The 16,837-nt window shown below is 40.5% G+C and overlaps 1 protein-coding gene across 1 annotated transcript in view; it reads right to left on the minus strand.

Annotated features, from left to right (window-relative positions):
* The window catches only part of MYO10 (myosin X), a gene marked incomplete at its 5' end in the record, with an annotated part of 126,993 nt that overhangs the window by 43,644 nt on the left and 66,512 nt on the right, over window positions 1-16,837 (minus strand). The window contains 10 exon segments of the mRNA XM_031058256.1: window positions 7,546-7,626; window positions 10,367-10,475; window positions 11,924-12,006; window positions 12,186-12,254; window positions 12,983-13,075; window positions 14,257-14,323; window positions 14,545-14,645; window positions 14,829-14,975; window positions 15,700-15,818; window positions 16,753-16,837. The exon segment at window positions 16,753-16,837 is cut by the window's right edge and continues 10 nt beyond it. Of these exon segments, the coding sequence (XP_030914116.1) occupies window positions 7,546-7,626; window positions 10,367-10,475; window positions 11,924-12,006; window positions 12,186-12,254; window positions 12,983-13,075; window positions 14,257-14,323; window positions 14,545-14,645; window positions 14,829-14,975; window positions 15,700-15,818; window positions 16,753-16,837 (954 nt within the window).

Here is a 16,837-nt window from a genome sequence, read left to right on the forward strand (position 1 = left end):
GCTACTCAAAGGAAGTCAAGCCTAGCGAGGGCTGGCTCTACAGCAATCACTGAAGATATTCCTGACTAACAGGACACGAGGGCTAATCTCACCTTATAGGCAGCAAGAATGTAAATATATTTCACAGCCAACAAATTCCTAAACCTTAAGAGATAAAATGCACAATATGCCCTGTGACACAGCTTAGCAAGGAAGAGACTTGTGAACTTTAAAGTTTTTGCTAAAGAACAATGCTCTGTACCCCAGCGATGCTTTTGGAGCTCTAGAGATGTCTATTTATCATGGACTGTGCATGTTCCCTCGGAGTAGTTACCATGAGAACACAGCAAACAGGATTTGAATGTAAATTGCCATTTAGAGATGGGGGGACTTTTTTTTTGTAGTAGTTAAAGAAAAAAACTTCCAGAGCTTGATGAAGTACACAGTTTTTCAACGCATACATTTGCATGACAATGTTTGCAATTCAAATGCTTGGTAGAGCGCACAAGAAGGAAGAAAAGCCAAGTTCTTTACTGGTATTTATAAAAAACAAATACTTCAGACTTGGGATCAGTAGCTGCAGTTCCACGATTGCCTACCTATGCCACATAGCCACATATAAAGGAATTCATAAGCCACAAAAAAATCCATCAGGTGGCACAATATACAAGAATTATTGTAGTGCCTGAAGTCAGCTGTAGGCAGTAAGGTCTTCTGCTGCTGGCAGATCAATTGCTGAAGCAGTCAAAATCTTTCTCACTTCTGGATATTACACTGAACTACACAGCAGATGTTGCACATTAAAAATATCCCATCACTGGGCAATTGATTTTTCCACAGAATTGTTATTATACTTTGCCACCTGGGCCACCCCCACCCAAGTTCCTCCCGAAGCAGCAATTGCTCTCCATGTGTCCCTCCATCCTGCTTACATACTGCCACAGTTACTATCCAAGATCCAGAAATTGCTCCTACCACTTGTGGACAGAGTCCTACCAAATGGTACATGCTGCAAAACAAGTAAAACTCTTGTCTGCCTGCTCTGCCTGGAGCTGGGTGCAACCTTTACAGTACAGTACAGTGTCTGCTCCCTCGCCTGCAGCGTCCCATCTCAGCTCTCTGTCCCTAGCCTTAAACAGCTCAATTTTAAACCCCTTAACCATGGTCACTTAAAGACAAATCCTAATACACTTAGCAAAGGAATGCCTCGTCAGCCCTGCTTAGCAAACAACAAACCTTGATGAAGAAGAAGAACATGCCTTGCCTGAGTGACTGCCTGGAGAGTGTTATGACCTACTTCAGCCCAGCAAGCGGGATACTCGGGGAAGGGGACAAAGGGACAACCCAGTGACTCTCAGACAGCATTAACAAGAGGCTGCACCACAGCAGTGATGGGAGCGATCTTTCAGAGAGGACACCAAAGAGAGGCAAGGCTTACACATAGCACGAAACACCTTGCTCTTTCAGAAAGGGATTCAGATTCACATGTTACATTACTGCCAGCACTCTGCGAGCAGGAGCGATTGCTCTCCTCACACCCACTCTCCTTACCACTTTTACCTAAGGAATGAGTCCTCTAGCGCCTGACCTAATTACTCAAGTGACGTGTCACAAAATGATGCAGCTGGCACATATTCCACAAGCCTTGATTTGAAGCTATGTAATTCTGCAAAACCCAAGGCGACAAGATCCAGGTAGCTGAATTAAGTGGCGTTGGCCAGGCACGACACCACACCTTCCGACTGCGCCTTCCTGGTTATGAATAATAAAGCCTTATGAGCTAGTTAAAGGGTAAGGAGGATAAATAGTTTGCAATTGTTGACCTGTGAGATCAGGCCAACATGCTGCGTTTTTGGGAAACAGTTGCTCTTCTCCCAAATGATGAGCCTGAGCAGCAGCTCCCTGAGTCTGACCCAAGCTGCCTGAGCAAGAGCAATCTGTGCTCATAGCCTGTGGCTCTGCTGCCTCCAGAAGCAATGACAGCAGTAATTGGCAGCCAGAAAGCTTTCTTAAACCAAGTATTTATTGAGAACAACTGAGATTAAAGACAGATTTAAAAAAAAAAAGGCAATAAGGATCTCTAATATATGAGCTGCTTATACAGCTGTAAATGAATACTGCTAGACCTTAACTTTCTACAGACAGCCCTACACACACCCAGCAGCTCCACCTGGGCTATATTATCTATTTCCTCTATTTTCAAAGTATGACAGAGTAACTATTAATGTGACCAGGCTATTACCTTTTCCTTATGGATAGCAAGTTAAATTTACCCCGTGATCTGCTAGCTCCCAGTACCAGACACCACTGCAGCTATGCTGCAGCAGAGCTACCTCAGGGCTTAGCAACTGACTAAACCATAGAGACACCTCCATTTAGGGCCTAACACTTTTTAGCTTTTAACTGCTGGGCTCAGCATCTTTAAAAACCCACAAAGGCATCTGCTCCCCTGTAAGGAGACCCAGAGTCTGCAGAATGTTACTGTATAAAGCAAATGCTTGGTATACAACTCCATGGGCACAGAAGTTTGGAACTAGAACACCTTATTAAGGATAATTTTTTAAAATAAAGACTTCTGAAAGTAAAGATATCCAGACGCTTAGCAATCCTCTGTTTCAGGTACAGTAGAATTCTCTTGAAGTTCAGACTTTATCTGCCTGAATCTTTCAAAGTTATGTGTCAGTGCTCTTCCCAATTCAGTACCATGAGACTTGCGCTCTTGTCTACATTTCTGAAAAAAAAAAAAAAATCTCCCTAGAAGGCAAACTCAGTAATTCATACAGCCATGTCTCAATATGACAATACTGCAATTCCAGCTCGACAACCAGCTCACCTACTGCGCTCCCTGCACTTGTACCTGCTCCACACCCTGCACACAATCACCCTTGCAGATGGGGTCAAGCTCTGCTATCACTGCTCCTCTGCACTGCATTCCTGAGCTGTACTTCTACCTGGTGTTTAGGCTGGTATCATGCTAAACTTACATTTGTAATGATTCAGAGCTATTTTAAGAACACAACTTTAATTCAGGCGCCAAGCAAAATAGGTTTGTATCTTATTTCATATTAGAGGACAAACTGCTTGCTATTCCAGGGTGTCTCATGGTCATTAATGACCTATGCCTCAAAGTACACTGCAGGTGCCAATAGCCATACCTTGATCCTTTCAAATGGCTCTGCCCCCAGAAGCAATGTTAACAATCTTACTGCCTTGATACTAATTTTCCCAGAATGAATATGGAGCATGATAGGACTCTAAGAGCAGGAGACCTCATAGAATTTATTACAGACTTTTTTTCTACCAGTCTTCCTTTGAACTGCTAAGGTATTACCAGTTTCATTTTTCCTGTTGCTCCCTGTAGCCCCTACCCTGCAGTAGCTTTACAATACGGGTTTAATTTTGTCTCACTTATTTACCTAACCTAATTAAACTTTAAGATTAAAAAAAGTTAATGTAGAAACCTGAAGAGAAACAGAATTGTCCCTTTAGCGATCACAAGGTCTGAGAGAAGGCAGCTTTTATCTTGACAGTGACAAGACCATCACTACAACAGAGGAATGAGACAGACAGTAAATGAGCAGACAGACGTGAGTAGGGACCCTGCAATCCTGTTGCCTCATGGCACACATCAACACAAGTTTCCTATAAAAACAATTTAAAAAGTGAATTTTTTGTCTACATTAAATAGTTCATGTGAACTATAACTAAGTCAGGATTTTGTCTATTAGGACCAAACTGGTCTTAGATGTGCAACCAAAGAAAAGTGCATGCCCTACTTATGTGCAGGAGAGAATGGCCGCATCTGAACCTGTTGAAGTCTCAAGAACAGGGGATTATAAAAACAAGCTATAATAACAGAGGTTTTGAGAGACCAGCACAGCTGAGGCCCTGCAGATGCTGGAGGTGGGGTCACTCGCTATGATTATACCAGTATCGTGCCACTGGAGATTATGCCAATGCAATTGCAAATGGAAACAGGAACCTGAGAAAGCACTTGAGCCAAGCTGCACAAGGCTGGCTGCTTCTGGGCAACAGGAAAACTTCTGCCTCTGAAACAGCTTGAATAGCAAGTTTAGATCTTAAATTTACTCTGATCTGTCTCCCGAACAGCACCAAGGCTTAGCAACTTTATTAATAGCAGCAAGCTGGAAGAACATTCAGCTGATGATTTTAGCAATGGCTGCAGCTTGTTTTAAAAAGACAGTCTTTTTTTTTTGTTGTTGGGTTTTTTTTGTGGTGGTGTTTGTTTTTTAATTTAAGGCACTCGAAGAAAAGGAGACAGAGATCAGAAAAGGTAAGGTTGCAGGGAGGAATCATTATCAAATAAAACAGGAGACAGAAAAAGAAACATGAAACCAAGAGAGAGAGAAAGATGTGCTAAAGTTCAAAGGGATGAAACGATACATAGTTCTGCCAGCTGCAGCGAAGATAAGGGGAGCTGAGGAGAAAGACACTTCATTAGCAGAAAACACTCATTAAGCATACCAAGTGGAAAAGTTTCCATGTTATGGATAGTTCAGAACAGATTGGAAATTGTGAAAACAGATACTCTGATTGTTCTGAGGTCTCCCAAAGATTAATGGGTCCTCTGTCCTTCTGTCTGAGGCCTGCCTGCCGAAATGTCTTGTGACAAAAGGTCACGTACTCCATGCGCTCCCTTTAGGAAATTGCACTAATGAGTGTAGAACCTGCTTTCATATGTAAATGTTCAGTGGTTTACTGCTTGAGCTGAATTGTTTTTGCTTTCCACTGCAACATATTTAAAAACTGAACTTTAGAAAAATTAAAACAATGAAATAATTACTGTAAATTATCACATCTGCTACCAACATGAATACGCTTCAATATCTAGAGCAGCAGAGAAAGTAGCTTGCTATACATTCTGCTTTTCAAAGGCTTGAATTTGACTTCTATTTGCTTAATTTCATTCACTTACAGAATTCAAACACACTTCTTGAGTTCCCCCAGCTCCTCCCCTCCAGTTACAAAGGATGTTCACCAATAGGTGTATCCCCTATGTGTATCCAATCCAAAGAGGAACAAGTAGATGGAGAGGATTTGCTCCCAGTAACACAATTTCAGCTCTCTCCTTGACAAATCTCTCCAGTCCAGCTCTCCTTTAATGCTGTGTATTTAAAAAACCAGTAAAACATCCCTTTCTTCCACATATGTAGGTATTTGGCAAGCACTGTTTAAGTACCTTCCGAGTGACATTTATCATTCCATATCACCATGACTGCAGATGGAAAACACAGAGGAAAGTGCTCAGTGAAGACCTTTACTTTCTTTTGATCCAAGTTTACTCCACTTCAGCAGCTCATTCGAATATTTCAAGCAGTTTTTTTTTCCTAACCAGCCCTGTACAGTGAGTCAGGTGATCCCTGGTAGTCCATGCACAGCTCCTGTGTCTCTGAGCCATGCTGGTTCACAGCAAACTGAGTCACCTTATTTTCCTTTTCTAGCTGAAAAGAAGTGACATGTTGTATGAGAGGATAAACTGCAAATCGCTCAATGGGATGTGCACCTACAAATCCAGCAAAGGCACACAGCAGCCAAACATTGGTTTTGTGCCTGCTGCAGTACCTGCACTGCTGCAGAAGGAGAGACACCACCAATGTCACGAGGTCAGCACTAACGATTACTATGTCTGTTCAACGGGGAGTGGGGGACAGAGAGCAGCATACAGCAGGCAAAACTTCCAACAGTGAATCCCAAAGGTGCATTTTGGTAACACTTCCCTGAATGAAGAATGCCATTGACAAGCATTTTATATGTCTTTCCTTTTCATTTTCAGTCAAGTCTTCTACTGAATCAGCTACAAAAGAGAAGCTCTGTGACACTTGACTCTTGTTCTTCAAACAGTATTTCTTATTTAGTAAAGCTATTAATTCAAGTTAAATTTACAATCAAATAAAGGCAAATGCAAAACAAGTTCAACCATTTTTGCATAAGATTTCAGTGAGATTTTACATGTACATTGAAATGGATTGTCTACAGAAATTTCCCAAACTGTTCCTGCTTGCACTCCTGAAGTCAGAGGTGGCCCCCAGAGACTGTCTCAAGCTTCTTCTCCTTGCACAGCTGCTAATTCTGTGAGAATTGTGTTTTAGTGGTAGTAAAATATATGTGCAGATACAGTAACATGCCAAAATTGTCAGGGATGAAGCATTTTAGTGGGAAAAGACTGGAAGAACAAGGAACATAGGAGTGGGAACTCAGTGTTTTCCTTGCTATGGAAATGCAACAAGTGCCTGGTTCTTGCATCAATCACTGCAAATCCTTGTACCTTTGCTACTGTGCAGCTGAGCCTTATTAGTGACGTATGAAAAGACAGGTAAGGAAAACCTGAGTGTTCGTTACCAAAATCCTTCTATTTAAGTGTCATGGGGCTTCCAGAGAGAAACAGGAGCAGGGAAGCAGGGAAGCTTTTCAAAACTGCCTTCCTTCTGTGATCAGAGACTTTGCTAAACATGCAAGCTCACAAATCCCAGCTACTCGCCAGGGCTCTGTCATCCACGTGGGTTCAGCTGACTTCACACCTCAGAGCACCAAACACCTCAAGACACAGAAAGTTGGTTTTATTTGCTTCCAGGCTGCTTCCTCTTGCTAAGGTGCCCAAAGTCTGCATGTTATTTGGCACATCACAAATAGCAGAACCGTCAGCAAAGGAAAACATGTAAAGTCAAGGATGTCCACTGTCCAGGTGGCACTAAAATCTACAACGAAATCCACACATTTGTTTTGATGGCACCCTGATTAGCAAGGCAGCCCAGAAAAATAGAACATCTAAATATGGATTTATAGTAAAGTCCCCAATCTCTGAGTTGCCATGTGAAAACCATAAATGAGATTTACTAGCACCTCTGGCTGGTGTATTTTTGACAAAAGCAGACCATATAATGAATAACAGTCTATTATGCCCAAAACAGATGTGAAAAACCCCAGGATACTAGAATCAGGCTAGCAATATTAATTTCAATGACTACTGTACCATCACCACTTTGTTTCCAGAGAGCCCTCCAATGTATTTAGGCAAATCTTGACACAGCCTTTCATTATTTGTAACTCAAAAGACAAATTGATATTGTAAGCCTGTTTTAAAAACAAAAATCTGAAACAGAACAAAACATCCAGCATGTACAATTTTCATAAATTGAAAGACCAAGAGTCTGACAAGAGAGTAATTCATATCAGTTTTTCTATACACATCTGTATCAGTGCCTATAGTGTCTTAAAACAAACTTTGTGATTTTGATATTTTCTCCCTAAAAAGGCTCTCACAGAGCTGTCACACAAGAAGTGCAGCCTTCTACCTTCTGTTTATAACCTTTCTTAGAGCCAGTCATTTATCAGAGTTGTGGGCAATGACTATTAAAGAGATGCATAATCCATGTGCAAAAAAAAAATAAATTCGAAAGTCCTTCCCAGTGCCTTCCCCTTGAAAGTCTTCTACAAAATCAGTGAAGAATGCTACCCTCTGCTTCACACAGTGGTAAATAACCAGACAGGCAGCAAAAGATTAGGCCTGAGATGTACAGAAAAGATGGACACCATTTAAAATCTTACCTTCTGCACGTTGGGTTTGATGCACCGAACAAAGAAAGGGTTTGAAGAACTCAGCGTCGCCATTAAAGAATGAAGTGATTCCTGAAACACAGGTAGAGAGAAGACAGTAGCTCACAAGCTGAATTTTTGTACAAGCAACATAACCCCAGACAAGAACTCCTGCAGCTCAGCACTGCAGACAGCATCTAACTGCAACACCTAGTGGTGCACACCAGAAGTTACTGCACCCTGGAAGCTCTTGCTTCCACAGGGATGGGGTCAATTCCTGTGCGCTCCCTTCTTCCACTGGCATTACCGTTTAACAATGAACAAGACTCACAGATTGATATGAAGAAAACTGTCCATAAGGACAACACCAAATTGTTGTTTCAGGGATCTTTCAAATGACTGTTTAAGACTTAGGATCCACATTCCCAAACAGCTAAACTTGAGCAAGTCAAAGGAAGGATAAGGGGCCTATGGTAAAATCCACTAACTCAGATTTCCTCTTTTCATTTCAACCACCCCAAACCCACTCATTTTCTATCTTCCCTGAAGACAACAGGTTTTTTCCTAGTTTTAGAACTCTGAATGATCCAATGCACATTAGACTATTAGTCTAACCTCAGCCTGGAGATAAAAATCACAAAATCCCTCAGTCTTTTTATGATTATTACTTTAATTACACATCCGCCCCTTTCCCTCCTGAGCCATCATTCCGTATCTTATTCCAACTTGCCTCATTCTGTATCATTAAGCATGATGAACCTTTTTAAACTGAAGTCTTGCATTTACTTTGCAGAGATACAAATGATTGTACAGGAGAGGAGCTCAGGTTCTGAAGAGCCCACGAAGTTAGCAGCGGTAAAGTTACACCCCTCAAAGGTGGCACTTTGTGCCAGGCAGCAGAGAGAATATAGAGGAGGCTGCCAAGGAGGCAGAAAGTGCACATTTTAAAGGAGCAACACTGTGTGTCCTGCCATATGTCTTGGAGCAAAACTGTCAATGTCAGTCTATTATAACAAATTCTTGCTTTAATCTGCAGACCAAGCACTTGGTGATTGAACATGCAGTGAAAAAGGCAGCAGGCAGAGTTATGGCTGCGCACACAGTGGTGCAAGGCAAAGTGAGGAAACAGCGAAATAACTGGGAACATAAATGACAGTTCTTGGTTTGCTTGCCTTTGCCAGCCTATGGACCAGGGACTTGGGCAGCAAATATTAAACAGAACATACAAAGACAAAAATCTTTGTGTAAAGACAAATATTTACAGCTCTGAAAAGTATAGGCTTCATTCATATCAAACCCGTGTGAACATTACACATCTGTGCACAATTCTCTCATCCCAGGCTCCCACTTGCAGATTGGAAAAGTTGGTCAGTCTAAACAAAAATTATTTAAACTATTTTCACTTTCACCTTGGTACAGCCAGGCAGATTCTGCACAGCGCTGCAAGCCTCTAAGTCACTGTCAGGTGATGAGCTAATCTGGAGCTTGCCCTGGTAATCAACAGGCTGAAACAGATGGTATCTAAACTCTGCTCTTCTGTGTGCACCCCCAGGCCTGCATTAGGCAGGTCATCAAATGAAAAGAAGAGTCAACCAATTTATCATGAGAATAAAACTGTGAAGGCAAAGTTCTTATCTTCAGTTGAAATAAAATAGACTAATCCCTGTAAGGCTTTAAAGCACGTAAAAAAACACCCAACCTAATTCTCTGGGGAAAGCATGATGTGAAGGTCAACATCTTGTAAAGCAGCCCAGCTGGTTAATGGTCAGTTACTGCAGCGTTAGATAAGAGGCAATAATGTTTTGATTTCATGTTTTATCACCCTTATGTTTTCCAGGGCCCCTGACAGAGAACAGAAGGACTACTACACTTTGTTCTACCTTGCCAAATGAGTGAAAAAATATGGTCTGTTTTTGTAAGGTTAACATTTTAAAGGTCTACTTTGCACATCTAGAAATAACCAAGTGGAAATAGTACCTTCAGCTATCCCAGAAAACTAGCAAAAACATCTCATGACAAGAAATGGATACTTCTGAGATGAGTTATGGTAGCACAAGCAAGCTGTCCCGAAAATACATCAGTGTTTTTTAATAAAAGATATTGTGTGTGCCCCAGCATACACTCCTTGCTGTTCTGCCCAACACTTAGCAATAGTCTACTAGGATAAAATCTGCCCTTCAGGGGTTTGAGTCTGCTCTTCTTTAAAAAACAGTGAATGAACTCTGCAAATGTATATTAATTCAAACTAAATGAAAGGCAACTAATCCAGACTTGTACTCATGCAATTTAGGAGATGTTCCATGCCAATCTTTCCCTTTTAAATAATTTGCAGATAGACTTTATGCTAGATTTCAATTTGGTGCCATTTTTGATGAGAGGCTATAAAGCCTCATAAAAATGTGTTTAACAAAAATGCCTTCCAAACTTTAAGTTAAAGCAAGGCAACACCTTAATGAGGTATTTATTCAGCACTTATTTTTCTCAGCATGCAGGCACTGCTGTAAGGCTTTGTGGGATTTTGTGGCTGGATTTAGATTATAAAGACAAATCAGGACAAGAGAGACTAACTTCACAGATGAGCTTTAAAATAAGAACAAATAGGCAAGTGGGGAAGGCAACAGGAGTTTTGTGGGGATGGTGTGATGGAAAGGTTAGTGCCTACTTGAAGCAAGCCAGGACAGTCAATCAGTTAATCAGCAACGGCAGCATCATAGCAGAGACAGCAATGTTTTCATGCTCAGCTTTTGCCTTTCTCAATCTGCACCTGTTCCTTACTGACCAGAGTCTGTCTGTCACTGATTAGCTACCGAGCAGAGCTGACACATTAACTGACCTTGAACTGGAGACTGACAGTAGGCTTTCGGTGCTTGCTTCCACATTTAAGAGTGTCCTGATTGTTCCGACTTGAAACGTGCTCAAACAGATCATAGATGAAATCAAGACTGAAATGGAAAAGAAAAATACTATTTCTAAAGTGTATCTTAACAGACTATGAGACCATTGTAGAATGCAAAGAAAGCAGTCTCTTAGCAAGAAGCTTCACCATCAAAAACATGCTTATTTTCTCTCTTATTTGCTTATTTTCTCCACAATCTTTAATAAACAATAGATTTTGCCTTTGCGGAATTTATCCAGGGGATAAAAAACAAAAAAAAAACCCAAAACAAGCAGGTTCTTTCTTCTCAATTCCAAACACATCATTAGGGAAATGAAGTGTGAAGTCCTGGAGGCTTTACTGCATTTCACTCAACCAAAACTGCAGCTGACTGCAACCAGAATTGTACCTGAACAAAGACTAAAAAACAAGACTTCCAGCTTGTTTGGGGACATAACACAAAACAAGCACCCATGCAAGTCTCACTTTCAGATAACAGCTGTGCATGCTGTTCTCTACCCTATCAGTTGGGTATTCTCCTCTTAGGAATTCTACTGAAACACAGACATTTTAATTCAAGCTCCACACAGATGTTGGTGTAAAAGCAAAACCAGGCCCAGCTCAGTCTAACTCATTTAATATTTTTGCCTAGATACCTCAGTTGACAGATGTTATATCAGAAATGTCATAAACCCAGAACAAATAATAGAGAGGGAATTGCTTATTAACAGTTTCCCTGGCACAGAAGGGCTTAAGGGATTTACAAACAAGCAACTTGTACAGCAAAACAGGATGACTGGATGGGATATGGGAGGGCACCAGATGAGACAGCAACATCCAGGCTCAGCTCCCTCTTCTTCTGCCATTCCTCTGTGTGTCCTGGAGTCTCAACCAAAGACCTACAAAAAGGGATGTGGTACCACCACAGCCCACAGGGTACCACCATAAGGACCCTCAGACCTTACACAGCAGAATGACATGAGATATGCAGGTACTAAAGGCATCCAAACTCAGACTTTCAGTCAGATAAATCTTAATAGAAGTTGTCCCTTCAAAGCAATTGCTATATGGCAGTCTCTGACAGCAAGTGTTCAACCAATTAGGGAATGCCAGAAACACAAACACAAAGTAAAAACTCACACATGCACGCTGCCCATGAGGCACTCAGAAACAGTTAAAAACCACGACCACCTTCCAGCATCCTTACTCATTGCAGAGCAGCAAGCTAGTTCTCTAGGATGCCCCTGGACTGAAGAGCAACAATAGTACAGTGCAGGTAAACCCAACTTTGTGAGAACCGATTACAGTCAGAGCTGCTTGCAGGCAACTCTGATATGCTCATTTCTGTGATATGATATGCTCTTCTCTGTGCTCCTTTCAGGTCTGTCAAGGTCTGCTGCTATGCAACATCTAACATATTCAAACCCCATCAGAATTAAGCACTCAACCCTGGCAGAATTAGTTGATACAACACCCCTTAGTATCATGTCCTTAACAAAAATCACAGAAACTTACCTGCTTTCACGTAACAGGTTCAGGAGATCATCTCTAAAAGTATCTCTGTTCTTCTCCAAGATCCCCCTGACATCATACTGGACCTAGAAGGAAACAGAGCTGGTTCAAACAACAAGCCAAACAGTCAGGCACCTCTCACAAGAGCAGTGCTGTAAAAAGTGCTGAGGGAACAGAGTGCTTTAGTTAATTTTGAGCAGCCTTGGGGGAAAATTAAGCTAATGAAAGTTCTGCTTGGAATAATTTCAGCAAATAAAGAAATTACCTCCCCAGCGTAGTGCTTCACTCCAAAGTTGTGAACGGCAACCCTTGGTTTTACATAAAAAGGATTGTTCTAATTGGACAGGGAAAAAAAAGAGAAAAATATTTGGAGGGGGTTGTCACACAATCCTCTCAACCCATACCTAAACAGACCATTGTCTTCCAGTAAACTCTCTGGAAGATTAGTGCTCCAAAAGCAAACAAGCAACTCATGATAATAGGATTTGTTAGTCTGGGCTGCTTCAAATGAAGTAATAACAGATTTATAGCACATAAAAAGGCATTATACTAAACCTGAACCCCATCTGGCAGAGCCATCTATAAAAGGCACTTTGAAACAGAAGGCTCTGTCTTAAACTGGCAGTTATGAAGATTGGTGAATATGCTTGCATCCCAGAAATCGTGAAAAATAATTCCAGTATCACAAATAAAGGTAACACTAATCTGGACAGAGGAAACAGCAAAATTTCAGTAAATGACATCAAGGTGAATGCTTTATAACATCAAGGGAAATTGAAGAGCTAAATAATCTGAGCTACTGCAGATTGACAGAGCTCTCATTTAGAGTAGAATTTGACTTATTCACCACAATAGAAACCTTTAAGTGAACAGCAACAAGGATATGTTCTTCCAGGAACCAACTCAGCCTTGTCAACAAAGTAGATGGATTGCCAGGGAAGTAGGATCCCATCCAAAAAAGCCTCTAGAACAAGGCACCCATATGTTTGAACCATGAATTTCTACCAAAGCAAAGAGATCCTACATAATTTGCACAGCAAAAATCAGCAAAACATCACATACAGCATGCTGGGCATTCAACTTCTCCAGTAAGGTGGAGTCAGTAGCTTGAGGAAAATGGCTCTCCTCATTGATGAGTGCTAGCAGTCCCAGTTTCTAGAACAGAAAAAAGAGGCAGAACATGAATTAGTGCATGGAGGGACACAGCTGTTGTCTCCTGTTTGGAAAAATCACAGTCCTTGAAGTTGCTTTGTGCAATAGTGGAGTTTTAGTTGTGTATGAGTGGTTTTGTGCAAAGAGGCACAAAACCACTCATACACAACTAAAACTCCACTATTGAAGGTGACTGTAATCCTGTTTTTCTGGTAATGCTCCTTTTGAAATATAGAGTATATGATCAGTGGGCAAAATAAAGAAAAACAAGCTACTGGAAGAATCAGTTCTCCTGACATAAGCAGATTTTAGATGCATACAGTGCCATTGCCCCAGAATCTATCCCCAGCCTCCAAGATCTCCGATGATCAGAAGTCTGAGGAGTTTGTGTAAAACAGCCTTTCAAAAAAGTTTCTTTCATATAATTACCCACCCAGTTGATGAACCAACGCAAACTTTTAGCACCCACAGTGCCCAGAGGCAGAGCAAAAGATACACAATTTAACTTCACCCTGGGTGAAGCACAACCAACCTCCCTTTGCTTTACAAGTACCTCTGAGATTTCCTTTGATGTTCCCTACATCTCATGCTAGAAGAGGTGGTAAACAAAGCAAGCTACCCCACAGTTAATTAATGTGTCCAGCAAGCTCCAGATTGATAACAGCCTCTCAGGAAAACAGAGCTGTCCAGGTGCACATTTTAATAAGCCACTTCCCAAGGGCTCAGAGCAGCTCCTGAAAAGCCACCCTGCCCTGACTGCAGTCACGTCCTGCCCTCTGGATCCCCTGCCCGCTGCCACTCGTGTCTGTGCCTATCTGAACTCCGGCAGTCACACACCCTGCCATGGAGATAACACACACAGCAGGCCTTGCACTGATGGCAAGAGAGAGCATGGATCAAGTGGATCTTTTTAACCATCTCCAAATATTACTATTTTATATAATGACACATGGGGAAAAGTTGCTGCAAGGAAAAGAGCTCACAATAGAATCCTTAACACAGCCATGCATGGAAATGATCTCATTAAAAGTTTGCTATTTAAACATGCAACATTCACCATTTTCTTCACTTGTTCTTTGTGTTGACAAATGTTTTAAAGACATTTGTCTTTATATTACCTCAGAACAAATATTACCTCAGAACAAAAAACTAAAAATAGGTAACAGTATCCAATTCTTTCTTACCTTTTCAATAAGATCCAAGCACTCTCCATTGTCTGTCCAGTCAATATCTTCCCAAATTAGTCCTTCCCTAAGGAAAATAAAGTGGGCCTTTTTATTGGAATTATTTTAGCTGTAGAAATAAGAGAAGCTGGTGTATATATCTTGCAAATTACAGCAAAATTATCTTGCTTTTATAAATACACAGCTCCAGACAGAGACTTTCAAAGGAAGCAAAGGTAGCTGCAAACTAAGACTTCAAGTGAACATATTATTGTCAAGATTCTTTCCGATTTTTCCTCTCTCTCTTACCTGCTGTATTCCAGTTGCTCCAAGGAAAAGATGTGCTTGTTGAAGTACTCCTGAAGCTTCTCATTTGCATAGTTGATATTGAACTGCTCAAAACGGTTTACCTAAAGAGACAAGAAATTTTCAAAAATGCATACACTTCAAGTATTTTACTTTGCAAGCAAGGGAATGGGTTAGGTAATAACATCTTTAAAAATCAAGTTCCAAAGATGACAAAAATATGTAAAGCATAAATAAATAAAGCATAAATATCAGACAATCCATTTGAATAAGCTTTTGAAACCTACCTCAAAGTTTTCAAATCCAAATATGTCCAAAATTCCAATAGTCTTGAAGTCTTCCTTGCTCCTGATTCTGCTATTGATTTTCTTAATGACCCATGCAAAACACTGAGAATAAAGTGCCATAGCCATAGAATCTCTGCTGTCTATTGCCTGTGTTAAAGAGGGAATAGACAACACATCAACCACGCCATGACTGAGAACTGACAAGACTCTGCTGGTCAGTGTCCTTAGCACAGCACAAAACCATGCATAATGCAAGCAGCTCCCTACTCCTATGTAGCTTGGCAGCAATTGTATTAACACTTACAAAGCATCATGATTTGACCTTTAACAGTTTAACTTAAAACAACTGTACTTTAAAATGTGGCTTTAAAATTACATTTCAGGGCTAAAGCATTCAAAAAACTAGGAAATTATAAACTTCAGATGTGGAGGAAGGAAAGAGAAGTGTAGGAAGCAATACCTTTATTCATCCTTTGCCAGAGGGAAACATAATGGTATGCATACCTATTTCTAATTGTCTTCTTGTAAATTATAAAAATATTTCTCCTGAAAATTTTGAAAAAACATCCCCCTGACACAAGTGTCCATAGTGAAAAAAATATCAGCCTACATGATTAGAATTTGAAAAAAATGGGAAGTAATCAGTGTTCATAAAAATAACAAGGAACAAGCTATGAGCTCTGGCCAGAATAACAGGATGGGATCTAAAGAAATTATACCCTTCCCAAAACAATCTATGTAATACTTTTGATTACAACTCTGATGCATGAGCTAAGCTTCTGTTCTTGAGTGATCAGTGATTTCTGCAGACTTGAAGACTAAGACATCTTTCAAATACCCTAAAAACATGTCAAAATTGAGATGTCTTTACCTGTTGTATACTAAGAGGTGTTAGGATTTCTTCTCCCCTGAGAATCATCGACCTCTGAGTCAATGCCTCTGTTAGCTGTGTGGAATCCAACCCCAGTAACTCAGCAGATCGACCCAGGGCTGGTGAAAGAGGAAGACAAACACAAATATGTCCTTAAATATATAAAGCTATGAAACCAATTTGGTTTTTACTGTTATTATTATTATTATTACTACTACTACTACTACAACTACCACCAGCATTTAAGACACCCCTGAAATGACAGGGATTAGACATGAAAACACAACGGGAAATCCTAGGATACTGTTTTGCTGCTCACGAAAAGGCATAAATATGTGCAACTGAAGGAAATTAGTAGTAGAAGTACATCACAAGTAAGTCATAAGTATTTATCTTCCTCTTAATGCTACATCAAGAACTTAATCTACTAACACATTTTTCCAGACACAAACATTAATTGACTCTCTGTCCACATGAATGTGTTTCCATTTTCCTTGGGATGATGAGGATTAACCAGTGACATTTTTCTTCCACGCATACCTTAATCTTCAGTTTTGCTATAATGTGGTATAAATCAGTACATAATTCTACTCTCTAATGCCATATTTAAACAAACATTTTAAATGCCCACCAGCTAAATCTTTAGACATACCAACACATTCTTTCAGATATGTAATTGAAACACTGAAAGCTCAAAAAAAGATACTTTCAGTGGAGATCCTGGTTAGGGAATGTATTTGAGCACTTATGTTTTATCAGCTTGAGAATATTTCAAAGAAGGAATTAGATTCAAATAGAATTTCATTACTGTTAATGGAATAAGTATGTGCCCAAGGTCTTCCTAAATTAAGACTTAGCATTCAGCAGCAGACTACTTTGCCTTATCTGTCAAACCCCATCCTCCCAAAGTAACATTTTAATCAACATTTACAGATGTTAAAAAGCAATTAAACCCTTTCACTCCTTGTCCTTGCCATGTTCAGATATACTAACAACAAATAAGGCTTTCAGAACCCCAAGAAACATTTAGATTGGGATGCACAGCCTTCTCACCTGTTTTAAAGGACACTTGTGCCCCTCCAGCAGTGATGAACTCAACATTTCCCAGATGCAAAATGCCAGCCAACAGCCTCAGAAC

The sequence above is a fragment of the Geospiza fortis genome, unplaced genomic scaffold (assembly GCF_000277835.1).
Source record: "Geospiza fortis unplaced genomic scaffold, GeoFor_1.0 scaffold281, whole genome shotgun sequence".
Classification (NCBI taxonomy): Eukaryota; Metazoa; Chordata; class Aves; order Passeriformes; family Thraupidae; genus Geospiza; species Geospiza fortis.